This window comes from Typopeltis vanoorti, chromosome 25, assembly GCF_054136105.1.
Source record: "Typopeltis vanoorti isolate ZY-2024b chromosome 25, IOZ_Tvanoo_1.0, whole genome shotgun sequence".
Classification (NCBI taxonomy): domain Eukaryota; kingdom Metazoa; phylum Arthropoda; class Arachnida; order Uropygi; family Thelyphonidae; genus Typopeltis; species Typopeltis vanoorti.
The window spans coordinates 25,046,548-25,064,025 of record NC_143573.1 but is presented as its reverse complement, the minus strand read 5'-3'; the positions used below and the strand labels follow the sequence as shown (position 1 = coordinate 25,064,025).

The 17,478-nt window shown below is 38.0% G+C and overlaps 1 protein-coding gene across 1 annotated transcript in view; it reads left to right on the top strand.

Annotated features, from left to right (window-relative positions):
* Positions 1-17,478, top strand: part of LOC150092609 (inactive phospholipase C-like protein 1) — a 571,653-nt gene that overhangs the window by 536,381 nt on the left and 17,794 nt on the right. The window contains exon 25 of the mRNA XM_090414457.1: positions 15,661-15,756. Within this exon, the coding sequence (XP_090270583.1) occupies positions 15,661-15,756 (96 nt within the window). The remainder of the gene's footprint in view (positions 1-15,660; positions 15,757-17,478) is intronic.

The following is a 17,478-nucleotide window of genomic DNA, read 5'->3' as shown; positions in this document are numbered from 1 at the left end:
GATATGTCTAATGTTATGCATTAAGGGAAGGGCCACTACCCAGACTAGTTTCGACCTTTATTGAGGTCTCTTCAGTGGGAGCCAGACGCAAGTGGAGATACCAAGCAGAAGCATTAGCAAGTCATCTCTACCTATAGGAGTTGCCAAATGGTGTGCCACCCTTTTTTTTTTTTTAATAAATTACTCTGGATTTAGAGAAAGATGTTGAAAGTTTATTTTTCATTGGTTAGAGTATAATAAAATTAGTTTAATCCTTTATCCAAGTGTGAGCAAACAAAGTTTGCGCCTGAAAATATCTTCAGGACTGGGGTAATGCGCAAACTTTGTTTGCTCACACTTGGATAAAGGATTAAACTAATTTTATTATACTCTAACCAAGTGAAAAATAAACTTTCAACATCTTTCTCTAAATCCAGAGTAATTTATTAAAAAAAAAAAAAAGGGTGGCACACTATTTGGCAACTCCTATAGGTAGAGATGACTTGCTAATGCTTCTGCTTGGTATCTCCACTTGGGCCTGGCTCCCACTGAAGAGACCTCAATAAAGGTCGAAACTAGTCTGGGTAGTGGCCCTTCCCTTAATGCATAACATTAGACATATCCGCAAGGAGATGTGTTTTGCATTATAGGAGATACTGAGATAGGAGTGTTGGTATCTTGCTCCACCTTTGCAACGAGTTGCCCTGGTGTTGTACCACCTTACCCCAGTCCTGAAGATACTTTCAGGTGCAAACTTTGTTTGCTCACACTTGGATAAAGGATTAAACTAAATTTATTATACAGGCAAATTAGTATTTCTGAAGTGGTGGTTAAAAATTGATGAAGATTAAATTTGGGAATATAGTATAGTGTATACTATATTCCCAGATCATCCATTAACACTCCTGGCCTGACCTCTGGTAAAAGAAAAAAAAAACTTTGCTATATGAAAGCTAGAGCCCTGTTATTTATTTGATTAAAAATCATTAAGAGATATATTAAGCTAGAGAGCAACATGCTCTTGCATAATTACTCAGAGATAAATTAGAAAAAACACAATATAGATGGTGGCCAATAAGGGCTGAAATTATTGCTTAGAGCCCTGAAGTAAGGGTGTGCTGGAGAATTTGAAAGAACTTATGTGGGATGAATGTGTGTCATCCAAATTCTTGGGATTTTTATACCACCATTGTGATATGGTGGTATAAAAATCTATGGTTTAGATTAGGATGGTTGATCAAAATTTCACAAGCTTCCTTGAAATTGCATTCATACCAAGTTTTTGTTTGATGTAAGAAACAGGTACCTTTATCTCGGTACAGGTATCTTGCTCTCACCACTCTATCAGGCAGTGCATTCCATGGTTCAACCACCCTCCATGCAAAGAAACCACTTCTCACCCTCTTGTTCACAGTTTCCTTTCATAACTTCCAAGGATGGCTCCTTGGCATCACTCCTTCCTGCTGTTCAACCAAAAGAAAGAACTCCTCAGTGTCAACTCTCTAACCACCTCTCAACAGTTTAAAAGTCTCAATCATATCACCTCTCCTTCTACCTACCAAACTAACTCTGCAGTCCACATTCCCTCAGCCGATCCTCATAACTAACATTGTACAGTCCTGAAACCATCCTTGTTATCTGCCTTTGTACTCTTTCCACAGTTAATTTATCCCCTTCAAATCCTGGGGACCAAATCTGAGAACAATAGTCTAAATGTGGTCTGATCAGAGTCTTATACAACTGAATGATAACTCTTTTATCTCTGTAGGTCAGTGTCCTTGTCATTATTGCAGCAATTCTCTGTGTTACTTCACCACCTTTGCAATATGTCCCATAAATTTCAGTTTCTATTAGTCATCAACCCCAGATCTCTTGTCTCCCCTACTTCCTCCAGTATAGCTCCTCCCATAGAGTATGCAGCATCCCATGATGTGTCCCAAACCTCAAGACCTTACATTTTAATGCATTAAATCGGCACCCCCATTCATTTGCCCATCTGTCTAGCTTATTCAAATCCTCTTGCAGGGCTACCACATCTGCACTATTACTAATAACCCTTCCCAACTTCACATCATCCACAAACAACTGAATATCCCCCTGCAATCCACTGACAATGTCATTGATATAAAGGTTAAACAATATAGGTCACAGTACTGAGCCCTATGGGATCCCACTTGTAACCCTCTGCCTCCTTGAAACTGCCCCACCATACACAACTCACTGATACTTATCGGACAGCCAATCCTGAATCCAGTTGACCAACCTGACATCCAGACCCATGTGCTGCAACTTAAATATCAGCTTATCATGTGGCACTCTGTCAAATGCCTTCGCTAAGTCCAAGAAAATGACAGTATATGCCTTTCCCTCATCTACTGCTCTTGTAACTATTATAAAAGGCTAGTATATTGCTAAAACAAGAGCGCCCCCTTCACAAATTTATGTTGACTCTCACAGATAACATTACCCTCATCTGCCCGATGCTGTATATGGTCCCTCACTAATTTCTCCAAGATCTTAACAACTACTGATGACACACAAACTAACCTATAATTAGATACTTCCAGTCTGCTACCGTCCTTATGCAATAGCACTGTCTTACCTTCCTTCCATTCCCTGGGCACCTTTCCCGCAGCCAGACTTTCATTAAAAAAGCGAGGTTAAAAGCTCTGTCAATTCTTTAGCACATTCTCTCAAAACTCGTGGTGAAATATCATCCAGTCCCACTGCTTTACTGACATCCAGAGTACTCAGTATATAGATGATATAGATGGTTTAAAAGTATCATTAAGATTGTAATGGTGTAGAATTCAGTTTATTTTATCTAACCCTTTAATGTAAGGGATAGCTTTGGTTTCACTTCACTGTCTATTGCAAGCCTACACATACTACACACTGACCAATATATACATGCTAATGCTTACCACTACCACCACCACCACCACCACCACCACCACACTACATTAAAACATCATTAATACCATCAAAAACAGAGATATATAACAATTTGCTCTAATGAACAAGCTCTTAAACAAGAATGACAAATTATTAGCAATACATTTATAAACAGTGGCTATAGCAAAAATAATATGAATAAAATTCTTCATAAAACTTCACTAAAAAATGAACATAATATAGATTACAGTAAAACCATAGCTATCTCATAGAAAATCTAAACGTGAGTTGATTATTTTGTTTTATATTAAACTGAAATTTTACCATAACACGGTAGTTGTTTCCATCATTTTTTTAATAATGAACTTCCTTTATCCAATTCTACTGTTAATATGTTATAAAATGTGAATAAATTACTAAGGCAGGGCCAACCATCGACAAAGCCATACAGTCTCCTATAGAATATCATATTCCTATCCACCCATTCCTGAATTTTACCTTCACAGTTTTTCTAATACTTCACCACTACTCCAGAGATACTAATTTGTCTGTAATTTGCTACTTGGAGCACCTTTATGTAATGGAAAAGTTGATATCTCATCCTCTTTCCACTCCCTTGAAACTTTGCCAGAGTCACTACCAGTTCTATTGCACATTCTCACAGCACATGGGCTGAAATACCATCCAGTTCATGGATCTACATTCTCACATCAGTAACTTCAAAATCTCCACCTGGATGATATGTACTTGCAAAACGATTGATCAGTAACTCAAATATTATTTCTACTTCTGTCACTTTGGTTATACTATAAATTAAAAATATCAAGAAATTATATCTTCTTCTCTTCTTCTTCTGCAGCTTCTCCCACTTAAGTGGGGTCACTGTTGATAATGAGTCTCCTCCACACCTTCCTGTCTTGGGCTGTCACCACATCCAAGTTCTTCATCCTCAAGTCCTCTTCTACCAGCTCCCTCCATCTCTTCTTTGGCCGCCCACGCTTCCGCCTTCCTTGCACATCCATCTGTGTGACCCTTCTTCCCACATATTCGTCCTCCCTCCTCATCACATGACTAAACCATCTCAACCTTGCCTCCTGTATTTTCGCTCTTAAGTTCATAACTTTCACTATTCCCCTGACATAGTCATTTCTCAGATGATCCTTTCTGGTCACACCGCACATCCACCTAAGCATTCTCATCTCTGCTACTTCCATCCTGCTGATGTTATTTTTCCTCAGGGCCACAGTTTCTATAGCATATGTCATAGCTGGCCTCACCACTCACCTCAAGGGCTCACTTTAGTGAGTACAGGCATGGCAAACCCGAGGTACCAGATGCTGGACCATGCCTTACTTCATGTAATATATATCTGTTATATTATTCTGTAGACTGGTCCCTCCTCTTCTTTCTTTGCTTCTTTCTCCTCTCCTTGCTCCTTCCCCCTGATGCTATTAGAGTATTCGAGGGCTAGGGATGAGTCTTTCCTATCTTGCTAAGGCATTTCGTCTTATGCAGCTACCGAAGGAGGCAAGCTAGCCTCAATAGGTGTCGGTCCCAAGCCTGGATAAATGCGAGGGTTGATGTCAGGAAGGGCATCCGGTCGGAAAACTTCAATGCCAGCTCAAACTATAATATCAAGAAATTATATATTTAGTTTAATCCTTTATCCAAGTGTAAGCAAACAAAGTTTATGCCTGAATATAGCAGTGAATAAAGTTATTTTTCCATAATCATTCTGTCTCTTACTAGCTACGTAGTGAAAAAGCACTTTTTGATTTGCTTTGGTCTGCTTAGTGAATTGTCTCTCATCTGATTTGTATTGTTGATATGCATTTGTATTACTTATGAGCATACTTATCACCTTTTTGTTTATATTCCTTCCATAAAGCTTTTTTTTTCAGTTCCTGCTTTCATCCACTTAATCCCTACTCAGTTTATCCTCCTGACTTGGATATGAAGTCTGATACTGCCTCTCTCAAACAATCCCTGACCACTTCTCATGCACTACTGACATTCATTTCTTGTAGCTTCTGATGACATGGCATTACTGTAAGCCACCTAAGTTTGTATTGGTTTAAACCAAAAATAACCTGATGGTACAACATGATGAAATGTCTTGCTGGATGGGGGTGTTGATAGTTTAAACAAGATCCCTGCTTTTCATCAGGGAACCAGGGCAAACAGTTAAAAGTCAGCTATTGGAACAAATTTGAACTCTGCATGCAGAAATCAAGAATAAGTACCATTAGTGTAAAAAGTATCAAAGAAGAAGGAGTGGAACCTGGAAATAGAAAAATGCATAATGACATAATTAATATTACTGAAACAAAGAAGACAGAATCAAGTGAAATTCCGTTAAATAAATAAAGAAAACATAAGATGTTATATTAAAGCAGCAGTGATTGCTGAAAGTAAAGAATAGCTATACCGTTTAACAATAAACATGAAGATAATTATATTTCTTAAATGATAGACAAGTTCAAGTAGTGATGTGAGCAAACATCAAACAGGAGGATTTAGACAATGAAACATATTTGGGTCTTTGGTCTCACAGACAGATTAAGTAAGGAGGAAATGGCAAATTGTTTATGTCAATTAGAGAAGGCAGCTGACATAAAGGAAAAGAAAAATCTGGTTGATGAAGGTTTCAATATCAAAAGGACAGAATTAATAAGGGTTGGAATCTGCTGGATTTTTTTTCAGGATGTGGAATAGTCATTACTAAACATAAATTTGTACATTCACACAGGTATCCTGAGACAGTCTTAGTTACTCACCTTTACACTCTCTCCAATGTTTCCTTATCAGCAATATAGCCATGTGACCAGATCTGTGCAGAGAAATCCAAATGAGGCCTAATTACTACCTTATACAGTGGAACTATCACCTCCTTATCCATACATGCTGGTATTCTTTGCATTATAGCAGCAATTTTTTGGATAACCATTACAACTTTGCAATGTGTACCTTACAAATTTAGTTCTCTATCCACCAAGATCTCCAGATTCCATGTCTCCTGAAGCAAAGTTCCTCCACTGTGGTAAATCTCATTTCATCTTCTCTGGCCAAAGTGCATAACTTACACCCAGTGGTGAGCTGTAAGGGGCTCGCACGAGCCCTTTGTTAAATTTTTCTCAAATTTGCAAGCCCCTTGTTCTTCTTGTTTACATTTTTATTTTTTTTCCAAAAAAAAAAAAAAAAACTTTTTTTTTAAACATATTAAGCGACAAACTCATACGGTAACTTAACAAAAATTAGTCTTAAATTAAGGGGATATAAAATCCACATTGTTTCAAAACCGAATGAGAAACTCAAAGATTGGAATCAGAGAGTTTCATTCCGAATATAGTAAACTATAAAGTATCGGCGAACCTAGCGTGAGCTAATGCAAGTGACCCTAGTACGTAGTATGGTACCGGACAACTCGTTGCAAAGGTGGAGAAAGTTCAGATCGCTATTCTTAGGTATTTTCCATAATGTAAAAACACATTTCCTAGGAAATGTATGCTGTTATTACATTATGGAGGGAGGTCACTACCCAGACCGGTTTCAGCCTTTTTTGAGGCTTCATCAATGAGTAGAATGGGAGTTCATGTCTTTCATCATTGGCCTTTGGAGTATAAAAGATTGCTGAGAGTCAGCTGGTAGTAAGAGGGGAAGAGCGAAAGGTAGAGTATGATAGTAGGAGGTAGCAAAGAGGCCTCAGTCAACCTGTTTAGCTGTATAACCCAGAGGTTGTGGCTAAATGGTCTGTGAACATCTTCTCCTTGCACCTATTCTTTAAAAAAAATTTGAAATAAACTTTTCTTATAGGCGTTTGTAAAATAGTTAACAATTAAAAAATTAGCAATTAAACTAACCAGGTGTCTATGGAGGTCCTCTCCTGACACCTGTTTAGTATAAAACTTGAGCCGAATTTTATTTTTATTTCATTTTATTTTATTTTATTTTATTTATTTTTTATTTTATTTTATTTTTTCCCGAAAAAATAAAAAAAAGAACACTTAGCTATGGGAGTCAAAAGGTGAAATTAGTGTGGGAATGAAGGCATTTTGTAAAATTGTAAATTTATGCGTGAATTAGAGCATAAAAAAGTTATGAACGCGGTTTTTTTTTTTTTTTTTTTTTTTTTTAATATATATAAAAGAAGCAGCAAAGAACTGGCCAACCTTACACCACAGGGAAAAACAAGATTTGGGAGAAGAATCTGGCCCGAGAGATGCAGCTCTCAAGGAGCAGCACCGCCTCGCAGTAAGCCTTCGCAGCCCGGGTTCTCAGATCTGTCCCCTCCTATATGAACTGTAAGAACCTGTGAAGAAAGAAAAAGAGATCACATGATACTTTTTAAAGGAACAGACACGGTATGATTAGGCCCTGTCTCAGGACACAGCAGATAGGAGGTTTGCACCATTTATTTACAAACTTCCCGTCCCCTAGTATATGCCTTTCTTGTGCGAAAAACCTAGGGAGGTAGAAATAGATCCCGCTGAGTATTCTGGCTTGTATTATGTTTTTGTTGCTGATTTGGGACTTTTTCCGCACTTTCCAGATGTGATACTTGATTACATTGATGAGGAAAATTGTAAATTTCTGAATTTTCTTGACTGGTGGAGGAAATTGCAGGTACAAGACTTCCTCTAGTGTAAGCGGCTGGATTCCCAGTACTGCGCTTAATCTCTGCCAGACATGTCGGGCGGGGGGACACAAGTAAAACAAATGTCTGACCGTTTCAACGCTCTGACAGACGTCACAGAAGGGGTCGCACGGTCTTGAATTGTATCGGGACATAACCAGTTTCACCGGTAACCGACCATAGGCTATTCGCCATGCCAGATCCCAGTGAAATGGCTGTCCCCAGCTATTTCTGATATTTTGAAATAGCGTTTCCATGTTAGTTTCTATATTTGGCACATCACATCTGGAAAGTTGAAAGAACTCCCAATATCTTGCTTGTGGCTTTAATTTTAGGATTTCCCTCCCTTTGGTTTTAAATTTTTTAAGCTGTTGACATAATGGATTATACCATTCTGGCACAACCTCTGCGCTGGGATCAACATGTCCCGTGGTCCCGAAGTAGGGGAGAAAATGTCCTAGGAAGTATTTAATTAGGGATTCTGAAATATGGTTAGATTTTAAGGCCTTCCCTATGGTTTTTAGAGTGTTTGCATAGAATAGGCAGTTTAATTTCGGAAGTGAGAAACCCCCTTCATTATAGCGAAAGGAACTTATATACTCTGCTATGCGAGTTTCCAAAGAGGTGCAACCATTAAGTTACTTAAATATAAAGAGCTAATAAGCTTCATTTCGGCGATATAAACAATATTTTAAATTAAGGGGATATAAAATCCACATTGTTTCAAAACCGAATGAGAAACTCAAAGATTGGAATCAGAGAGTTTCATGCCAAATATAGTAAACTATAAAGTATCGGTGACCCTAGTACGTAGTACGGTACCGGACAACTCGTTGCAAAGGTGGAGAAAGTTCAGATCGCTATTCTTAGGTATTTTCCATAATGTAAAAACACATTTCCTAGGAAATGTATGCTGTTATTACATTATGGAGGGAGGTCACTACCCAGACCGGTTTCAGCCTTTTTTGAGGCTTCAATTTAAAATATTGTTTATATCGCCGAAATGAAGCTTATTAGCTCTTTATATTTAAGTAAAAATTAGTCTATTCGGCAGTGTATAGATTATTTGGAATTATTGTTTCAACTCCTCTATAACGAATGTGCCCAAGTTTGAAAATAAAATAAGTGCATGCGCTATCTTTACCCTTCTCCCTTCTGGTAGCCAATTGTATGGTAAAACCAGTAGCCAATCAAATGTTTTATAAATGATTTCATTCTTATATTTTGATAGTTAAAAAATGTTTTTCTCGTGTAAGATAATTTAACACAATTGATTGTCTGCAAATATTTCATGTTTAGATCATGAAATATTTGTTTAAAAACGATAGCCTTTAGAGGTTGATGTCCTCTCATACTTTTTGATTGGAGTACACAAGCTATATTAATAAAAAAGTTTTTGTGTGAAATACGGCTTTTTTTTTTTTTTTTTTTTTTGCTTGATGATGCGAGCCCTTTGTTAAAATTTCCACTGCTTACACCTAACAACATTGAAACAGCATCTCCATTCTTCAGCCCATGTCTCCTTTCACATGATCAACTGCATCATTGATATATAAGTTAAACAACAGTGGTCCCAAAACAGAACCCTGTTGTACCCCACTTACCACCTTTTTTTTTTTAGGAAACTGCACCTCCATACACAACTTTCTGGCTTCTATCAATTAACCATCCTTTACCAAACTACCAACTGATTATTCTTACCCATCCTGCTCAGTTTCAATAGTAGTTTATCATGCTGTTTTCTATCAAATGCTTTAGCAAAATCCATATAAATCACTGTATAAGCATCTCCTTTTTCCAATACACTAGTTGCCTTATTAGTAAATATAACCAAGTTAACTAAAGCATGACCTCCATTTGACACATGCTGCTCTCTTCTCTTTTGAAAGATTCCCATTCTCATCAATCCAGGTTTGTATTCTGTCTCTAACAAGTCTCTCAAACACTTTCACTTGTACACACTGGCCTATAATTTGACACTACTGTCTTGGAATCTCCCTTATGCAGTGGCACTATTTTTCCCTCTTTCCATTCTTCTTGGATTGTTCCTGTTGCCAGACTTCTGTTGAAAAACCAAGTTGATGGCACTGCCAGCTCTTTTGCACAGTCTCATAGTATACATGGTATTAACATTGAGGCCATTTAATATTCTAAATACTTGCTATTTCAACACCACTCTTAATTTCTCCTACAAGAAATATATTGACAAAATACTCACTGTACATTTCTACTATATTTTCAGCAGGTGTGACTCATGTTCCATCTCCATCAACCTAAATCAATCTTCCATATTTACCATTTCTTCTGCTAGCAACATAGCCTTAAGATTCTCTAGGGTTTTGCTTTACAGCTTCAGTTAATCTCTTTTCATATGCCAATTTTCTTTCCTTATACTTGTCACCTTCCTAGCCTGCACATTTTACTCCTCATGCTGTTCAGGGACACTCTGTTCTTTGTATCTTCTCCATGACATCCTCAGAAGCTTCTGCATAATTTAATGATTCATCCATTTTACTCCTAGTTTATTTATCCCACAAACCTTAGGAATGTAATCTGACATTATCTTAAGGAAATGATTCTGGACTAAGTCCCAGGCACTGCCAGCTTCTCTCGTCTTCAACCGATTAAGCTATTACACATCACCAATCTGTTTACTTAATTTATCATAGTGTCCTGCTGTATCATTCCACACATCTCTTGTTCTGTGAAGCTTGCACCTGCTTAGCCACTCACCATGTCGAAACCACATGATCTCCCTTCCCAATTGGTGACATCCTATATTATAACTATTGAGGTGATATCAAATCTAACACTCTCAAGTCCCATGTGTTACTTCAACTACATTCTGCACAAGATAGTTGTCTCCCTAAGTAGCACAGGAAATTTGATCTGACTCGCACGTTTCCTGTCTCTGGTCAACGCTGCCATAGTTAGTCACTCATTGTTATCACCCTCCTAGTGCTCACTGGTCTCATCTGTCTGAGCATTCCCTGGTCTGCTGGTACTATTCTGCAGCAACATACCACTAAATATCTAAAATTTTGCTTATCTCGGCCTCATACCAAATGACCTCAAAGTCATTATCGTTACTGCTTTCTTCAGGTTCCACGTTGAAAGGACACAACTCTTCTAAAATCATGAGTAATACTCTACCTCCTCTTTTATATCTTTTCTGTCTATTCGAAAAATGCTATAACCATCACATTCTATTCTCATGAGTATGGCATCCACCACTAACCACATCTCACTAACACCAATGATTTGTGAACTGACGAGCTGTATCAAGGCCATAAACTCTGGACCCTTATTCCTAATACTCCTTGCATTGGTATATAAGCACAGTAGCTTTCCCCTTTCCTTCCCTTCCCAGAGTTCCTTACCCCATTATGCAAGTCTTTTGACTCTGCTGATTCCATGGAGGCCATCACTGTATTCCTGTCTTGTCTTCCTTTGTCCATTATGTCACACCATTTCTGGTATCTTACACTCACAGTCCCATTGTCTAGTTTTTATTTCCCTGACTGCCTACACACACACTCTCCTCCAGTCATCAACAATCTATGCAGCTTCATATTACCACTTACTGAAATACAGATCATTTGCAGTAAACAGCTCTCTCCTACCTTCAAACTTATCCCATACATCCACATACTGATGTTTTTTCTTCCTACACATTCTAGCTATTATATCATTCATGATCATTGCTGTCTACTATCATATCGGTATTGGCATAAATACCGGCACTTGTCTTGCATGAAGCGGCTAATGAATTATCAGTGCCCTTGACCATGTTGTTTAATCTGAGTCTCAGGTCTGGCTTAGTCCCGAAGGCATGGAAAGAGGGGAAAATAGTTCCACTGCATAAAGGAGGATCCAAGACTATGGTTGCAAATTACCGACCGATCAGCATATCAGGAGTCGTTGTCAAGGTCTTGGAGAAAATAGTCAAGGGAAAAATACAGGAATGGATTGATGAAAATGAGATACTGTACAGAGGACAGCATGGCTTTGTGAAGGGTAGATCATGCCTCAGTAACTTGCTCAAGTTTTATAACAAGGTGATCGGCTGAACTGGATAAGGGAAATGGGTTTATAGTGATACTGCTGGACCTGGCAAAGGCGTTTGACAGGATACCACATGGAATTCTAATCCGTAAACTACAACATATGGGAATGGATATAGGGTTGGTGAGATGGATAGCTGGGTGGTTGATGGAGAGATATCAAAGAGTAGTTTATTTAGGAGTAGAGTCCAAAAAACGGCCTGTGACTAGTGGTGTGCCACAGGGTTCTGTTCTTGGACCACTGCTGTTTAATCTGTTCATTAACGATATAGGGAATGGTCTAAGTGGGACAGTTCATTTGTTCGCTGATGATGCAAAGTTGGGTAGGGCGATAGTGAATGCAGAAGATGTCAAAGTCTTGCAAGATGACTTAGATAGATTGGAGTTCTGGACTAAGGAGAATGGATGTCAATTTAATGTGACAAAATGTAAGGTTATGCATTTCGGAGTGAAAAGATTAGCAGCAGTATACCACATTGGTGGAACTGTACTCCAAGAGATTGATGAGGCCAGGGACTTGGGAGTGTTGGTGGATAGGGAGATGAAGTTTAGGGGGCACATTGCGAAAGTAGCTAAATCAGCTCATCAACTCACTTGGTTGTTGAAAAATACCTTGACGAGCAGAGAAAAACAAGTTATTGTACCTCTGTACCGAGCCCTGATAAGACCTCATCTCGACTACTGTGCCCAGATTTGGTCACCTCGGTTCCTTCTTGATGGGGAGGAGGTTGAGAGGATCCAGAGGCGAGTGACTAAGATGATAGCAGGTCTATGGAATGAACCATATGAGAACAGGTTGAAGATTTGTGGGTTGCAGAAACTAGTTGATAGGCGAAAAAGGGGAGATATGATTGAGACATTCAAATTGCTAAAAGGATTCTATAGGATTAATTCAGATGATATTTTTGAGATCAGGACTGGTGGTGGGAGAACTAGGGGCACCCATGGAAGCTGGGCAAGAGCGTGGTTAGCAGGGATGTTAGAGCTGGGTTCTTTACTTTTAGAGTGGTAAATGAGTGGAATAAGCTGCCAGAGTCTGTTGTGGGTGCTATGACAGTGAGCGAGTTCAAGGCAAGGTATGATAGATACTGTGAGAATGTTGAACAGCTGTGTGAACATGATGTTTAGGGCCTCCCTCGATGAGTCTAAGGACTCCTGGAGTAGCCCGTGGTAATAATAATAATAATTACACTCACAATTCTCTGCCTGACAGTCTTCTTCTTCACTGTTTCTAACAACACTCGCAAATTCCATGAAAGCGTATCCGCTTTCCAGCCATGAGGCTGTAGATTCAAATCCCGCTAAGGGCATGAATGCTTGTGATTTTCCTACTAACCAATTACCATATGTACTGCTATGACTTGTGTCCTGGTGCTGTGTGACCTTTTATGTCTTTGCACCATAAAAATCAAATCAGTCAAATGCTACCTCATTCACACTTCCCCATTCATCATTTGATTCAACTAGCACAGTCAGCTCTATACTTTTGACACTTGCTCCATTTTCACATCTTCATCATAGAGACCCCACACAGCATTACACTACTTTCTACCATTTCACTGCAATCATTCATCTTTGACTTGTCTGCCATTGGCACCTTCCTTCTTGCACCTCCAACTACCAATCTCCTTTCTAAATATCCTATTCCACTCTGCACCTGCCTCAGTCTTACCAATACTTTTCTAATATTCAATTTACGTGGAAAGATGATAAAATAGTCTTACTGATTATATTATTACTAATAGTGATATCTTCAAAACATTAAAGATGGAAACTTAAACTTACGTGAAATAAAATTATTAGCTGTGAAATTTTCGCATAAGTATCATAGACATCCTCAGTACAATAACAACAGTGGAACACAAAATTACAATAAAAGTATCAATTTCAAAAAGTGGCACCACAGCATCAATAGGACAACAGACAAACAGTAAATTCCCAATTATTAAAATAAAATTTAAAAAATTATTACGTTCACATCTGGATTACTGTGCTCAGGTCTGGTCTCCTGAGTTTCTTGGGGATGAGGAAGTGATGGAAAGATGGTAAGTGGTCTATGGAATGTTCCCTATGAGGATAGATTGAAAGTGTGTGGATTGAAGAGGTTGGTTGATAGGTGAAAAAGAGAATATGATAGAAACATTTAAGTTATTTACAGGGTTTGTAGAATTGATGCAAGGGAAATATTTCAGCACTTGGCTGGAGGGGGTGGGTGCAGAACAAGAGGTCATTCCTGGAAGTTGAGTAAAGGCATGATAACTAAGGGTGTGAGGACTAGATTTTTCATTTGTAGAGTTGTGAATGAATAGAATGGGTTGCCACTGTCGGTTGTGAGTGCTTTGTCTGTTAATGGGTTCAAGGTGTGGATAGTTTGGGTCTCCTGCAATGAGTCTTTAGACTCCATGGAAGTGCCTATACAATACTAATAATAATGAAACTTAGTTTTGCAGATCTGAAAAGACATATGATAAGCTGCCAAGAGAAAAGTTGTTCAGAAATGAACACTGCAATTACCTGGGATAAATAGAACATTGTACAGGATAAAGTGCATAATTTGCATTTAAGTTATAAGTCAGTAGTTGGAATTAAAAGTGGTACAGACTGTTTGATGTAAGATCACATGTAAGAGGATCCACTCCACTGTTATTCATTATTTATATGAATCACGCTCTGAAGTAAAGTGGAATCAAACTTGATATCAATTAGAAATAGCTTTTTATTCTGTGCAAATATCATTACACTCCTGAATAAATACAGTGCAAATCTTCAGGAGTATTTAAAATAACTGCTGTAATAAATTTGGTATACAAATCAGCAATAAAAAGCCAAAAACCATGAAAAGAGGCTGGAAAGTGGAAAGCATCCATTGCATTCTCAAGAACTTATAGTATAAGTAAAATAATTCAGATATCTAGGCACCATGAGTAGTGAAGATGGCAAAGTAACTAAGAAAATGGTCGACAAAATAAGCAAATATAGTATAGCGAGAAGTCAGTTGAATAAATTTATGTGGAATTAATTAGAGATTAGTCAAAATATCTATTTAATAGTATATAGTAGTATTAAACCAGTTTTATCTTATGTATCTGAAAACTGGGTTTGAAATAAAAAGAACTGATCAGAGAACCTATTTTTTCTTCACTCCCCTAATTTTTCTAAGAGATTTCTTTAAAAAATTAAGGGAGTGAAAAGATGGCATTAATGACAGACTCATGTTAAATATGAAGATATTAGGAAGAAACTTGACAAAGTTAGCATTCAAAAATGTACGAGCAAAGCCAATGTGAGATGGTATGGTAACTTTTTTATGCTACTCCCACACCTATGAAAGGTTGTGAATATATAGTGTTTTAGTACCATGGGTGGGTTAAAGGCATAGCTAGTAGGGGTGTGAGGACTAGATTTTTACAAAATATTTAATATTTTATTAATCTGTGATATGTAATCTGAAAACCTTGCTTTAGAAATCAAATGTGATTTTCAAGCTACTTCAGGCCTCCAATAAACAGGGTTGTGGTTTCACACGGAATGAAATTAATCTCCCACCAAAAAAAGATATCCGTGCCCACTGCTGGATTTGAACCTGGATTCTCTTGGTTGGAGCTTCTCAACCAACCAGGCTGACAAACAGAATGGGAAAGGAAAGATTAACAAATCAGCTGTTTGAGACTAAGATGGTAGAAAATTGTGCAGAGCTCAAGATTCAGGTGGATTGATGCATTTGGTACACCCTAGGAGATCAAAATATAAGATCTGACACTTCTAGGGTGTGACAAATAGCAGATTAATTTAAAGAATATTGTTCATAGGAAGTTATTAATAATGAAAACTTAATCTTGTCATTCTATCATAGTATCCTATTATATACCCCCTTGAAGGTACATAAAGAATTTGTTGAAGTCTTAGTATATATAGCTCTAAATGCTATACATTGTACTGTATTATATTATACATTTCCAAATTCTACATAGTATTTTGTGCCACATCTTGTTTAATTATATAATTTGTCTCATGTTATTTGTTATATCTTAGTATATTTTAAAATGCTTCATGTTTTTATTAATGCAGAATAATTTTACATATATGTAGGCCATAGAAAACTTTCTCTGGAATATGAGTGTCCTACAATCCCAGATAGATCTTTTAAGAATTACAAGACAAGATTGCGTGCATGCTATAGAACAGGTATGTGCTGAAATTGTTATTAAATAATTGTTTTGATAGGTCATCAGATAACTGACCATGATCAGTTATCTGATCTGTTTTTGCACTTTTCTTTTATGCTCTCCATGTCAACTGAGAAATATCCATTTCTCAGTTTTATTTGCAGCATACATAACTTCCAGGGATAACTTCTTTTTTACCCACCATCTCTGCTGCAACTCTGATTTTTTCCCCCTTTTTTGATATAAGGGAAAGCACTGTATTTAGTCAGTCTTGATACTGCTTTAGTTATTTTCCTATACACATTCCCTGTGGAGCATCTTTATGATGGAGACCTCTCACTGATAGCGTTGGCTCCTTTTCATTTTTCATCTTTAACTATTATTTTCTTCCCATTTCTTCACTCTTTTTCAGTCAGAAAAAGAGTGAAGAATTTGCCAGTTCATCATCATCACTGAGACCCAACACATTGCAACTGTGTTTGCTGTGCAGTGGAACTCATAGACATCTGGAAAGAGGATTCTGGTAGTCTTGCACTAATCTGATCTTACTTTGGCAGGACAGGTGGTCCAAGATAGCATGGCCAGGATTAACTGGCTAGTGAGCTTGCCTGAAAAGGATCATCAGTGTTCAGTAAGTCTTCTTCCCATGGGCTAGGGACATGGATGAACTAACTGTGATGTTGCCATGGTATCCAGGATTCTGCTACCAAGTACGGTCATTGCTTACTGAAAACGTGTATCCATGTGTTGCTCTATGGTGGGTGGGTAGCTCTGATGTTGAATTTTTTCTTCTTTATATGAAGGAGCCTTTCATCCTGAAATTTATCAGGGCCCTCAACAAGTCTCAACCCAGTACAGAAACCATATGAACATCAATAGCAAATAAAAAAAAGCAAAAAACTATCAAAGGCATATAATTATATTGTCTTTTCTGGTTATTCATTCTTCACTATGTCTGATTGGGAAAACATCAGCCTTCTTTATCCAGAAGGATTCGGAAGCATCCCCAAAATTAGTGAAAGACCTATATTACTATTATTACGGGCAACTCCAGGGAGTCATTAGACTCATCGAGGGAGGCCCCAAATCATATTCATCACAACTATTCGACATTCATACAGTATCTATCATACCTCTCCTTAAACTCATTCACTGTCACAGCATCCACCACAGACTCAGGGAGTGCATTCCACTCATTCACTACTCTAAAAGTAAAGAACCCAGCTCTAACACCTTTACTAACCACACTTTTGCCCAGTTTCCATGGATGTCCTCCCACAACCAGCCCTGTTCTCAAAAATATCTTCTGAATTAATTTTATAGAAACCCTTCAGTAATTTGAATGTCTCAATCATATCTCCCCTCCTCCGCCTATCAACCAATTTTTGCAACCCACAAATCTCATCTCATACGGTTCATTCCACAGACCTGCTATCATCTTGGTCACTCGTCTCTGGATCCTCTCCACCTCCTCGCCATCAAGAAGAAACCTAGGTGACCAAATCTGAGCACAGTAGTCGAGATGGGGTCTTATCAAGGCTCGATACAGAGGAACAATAACCTGCTTGTCTCTGCTTGTCAACGTATTCTTCAGCAACCAAGTGATTTGATGAGCTGATTTGGCCACTTTTGCAATGTGTCCTCTAAATTTCAATTCCTTATCCACCAACACTCCTAAATCTCGTGCCTCATCAATTTCCTGGAGCACGGTTCCACCAATGCAGTAAACTGCCACCAATCT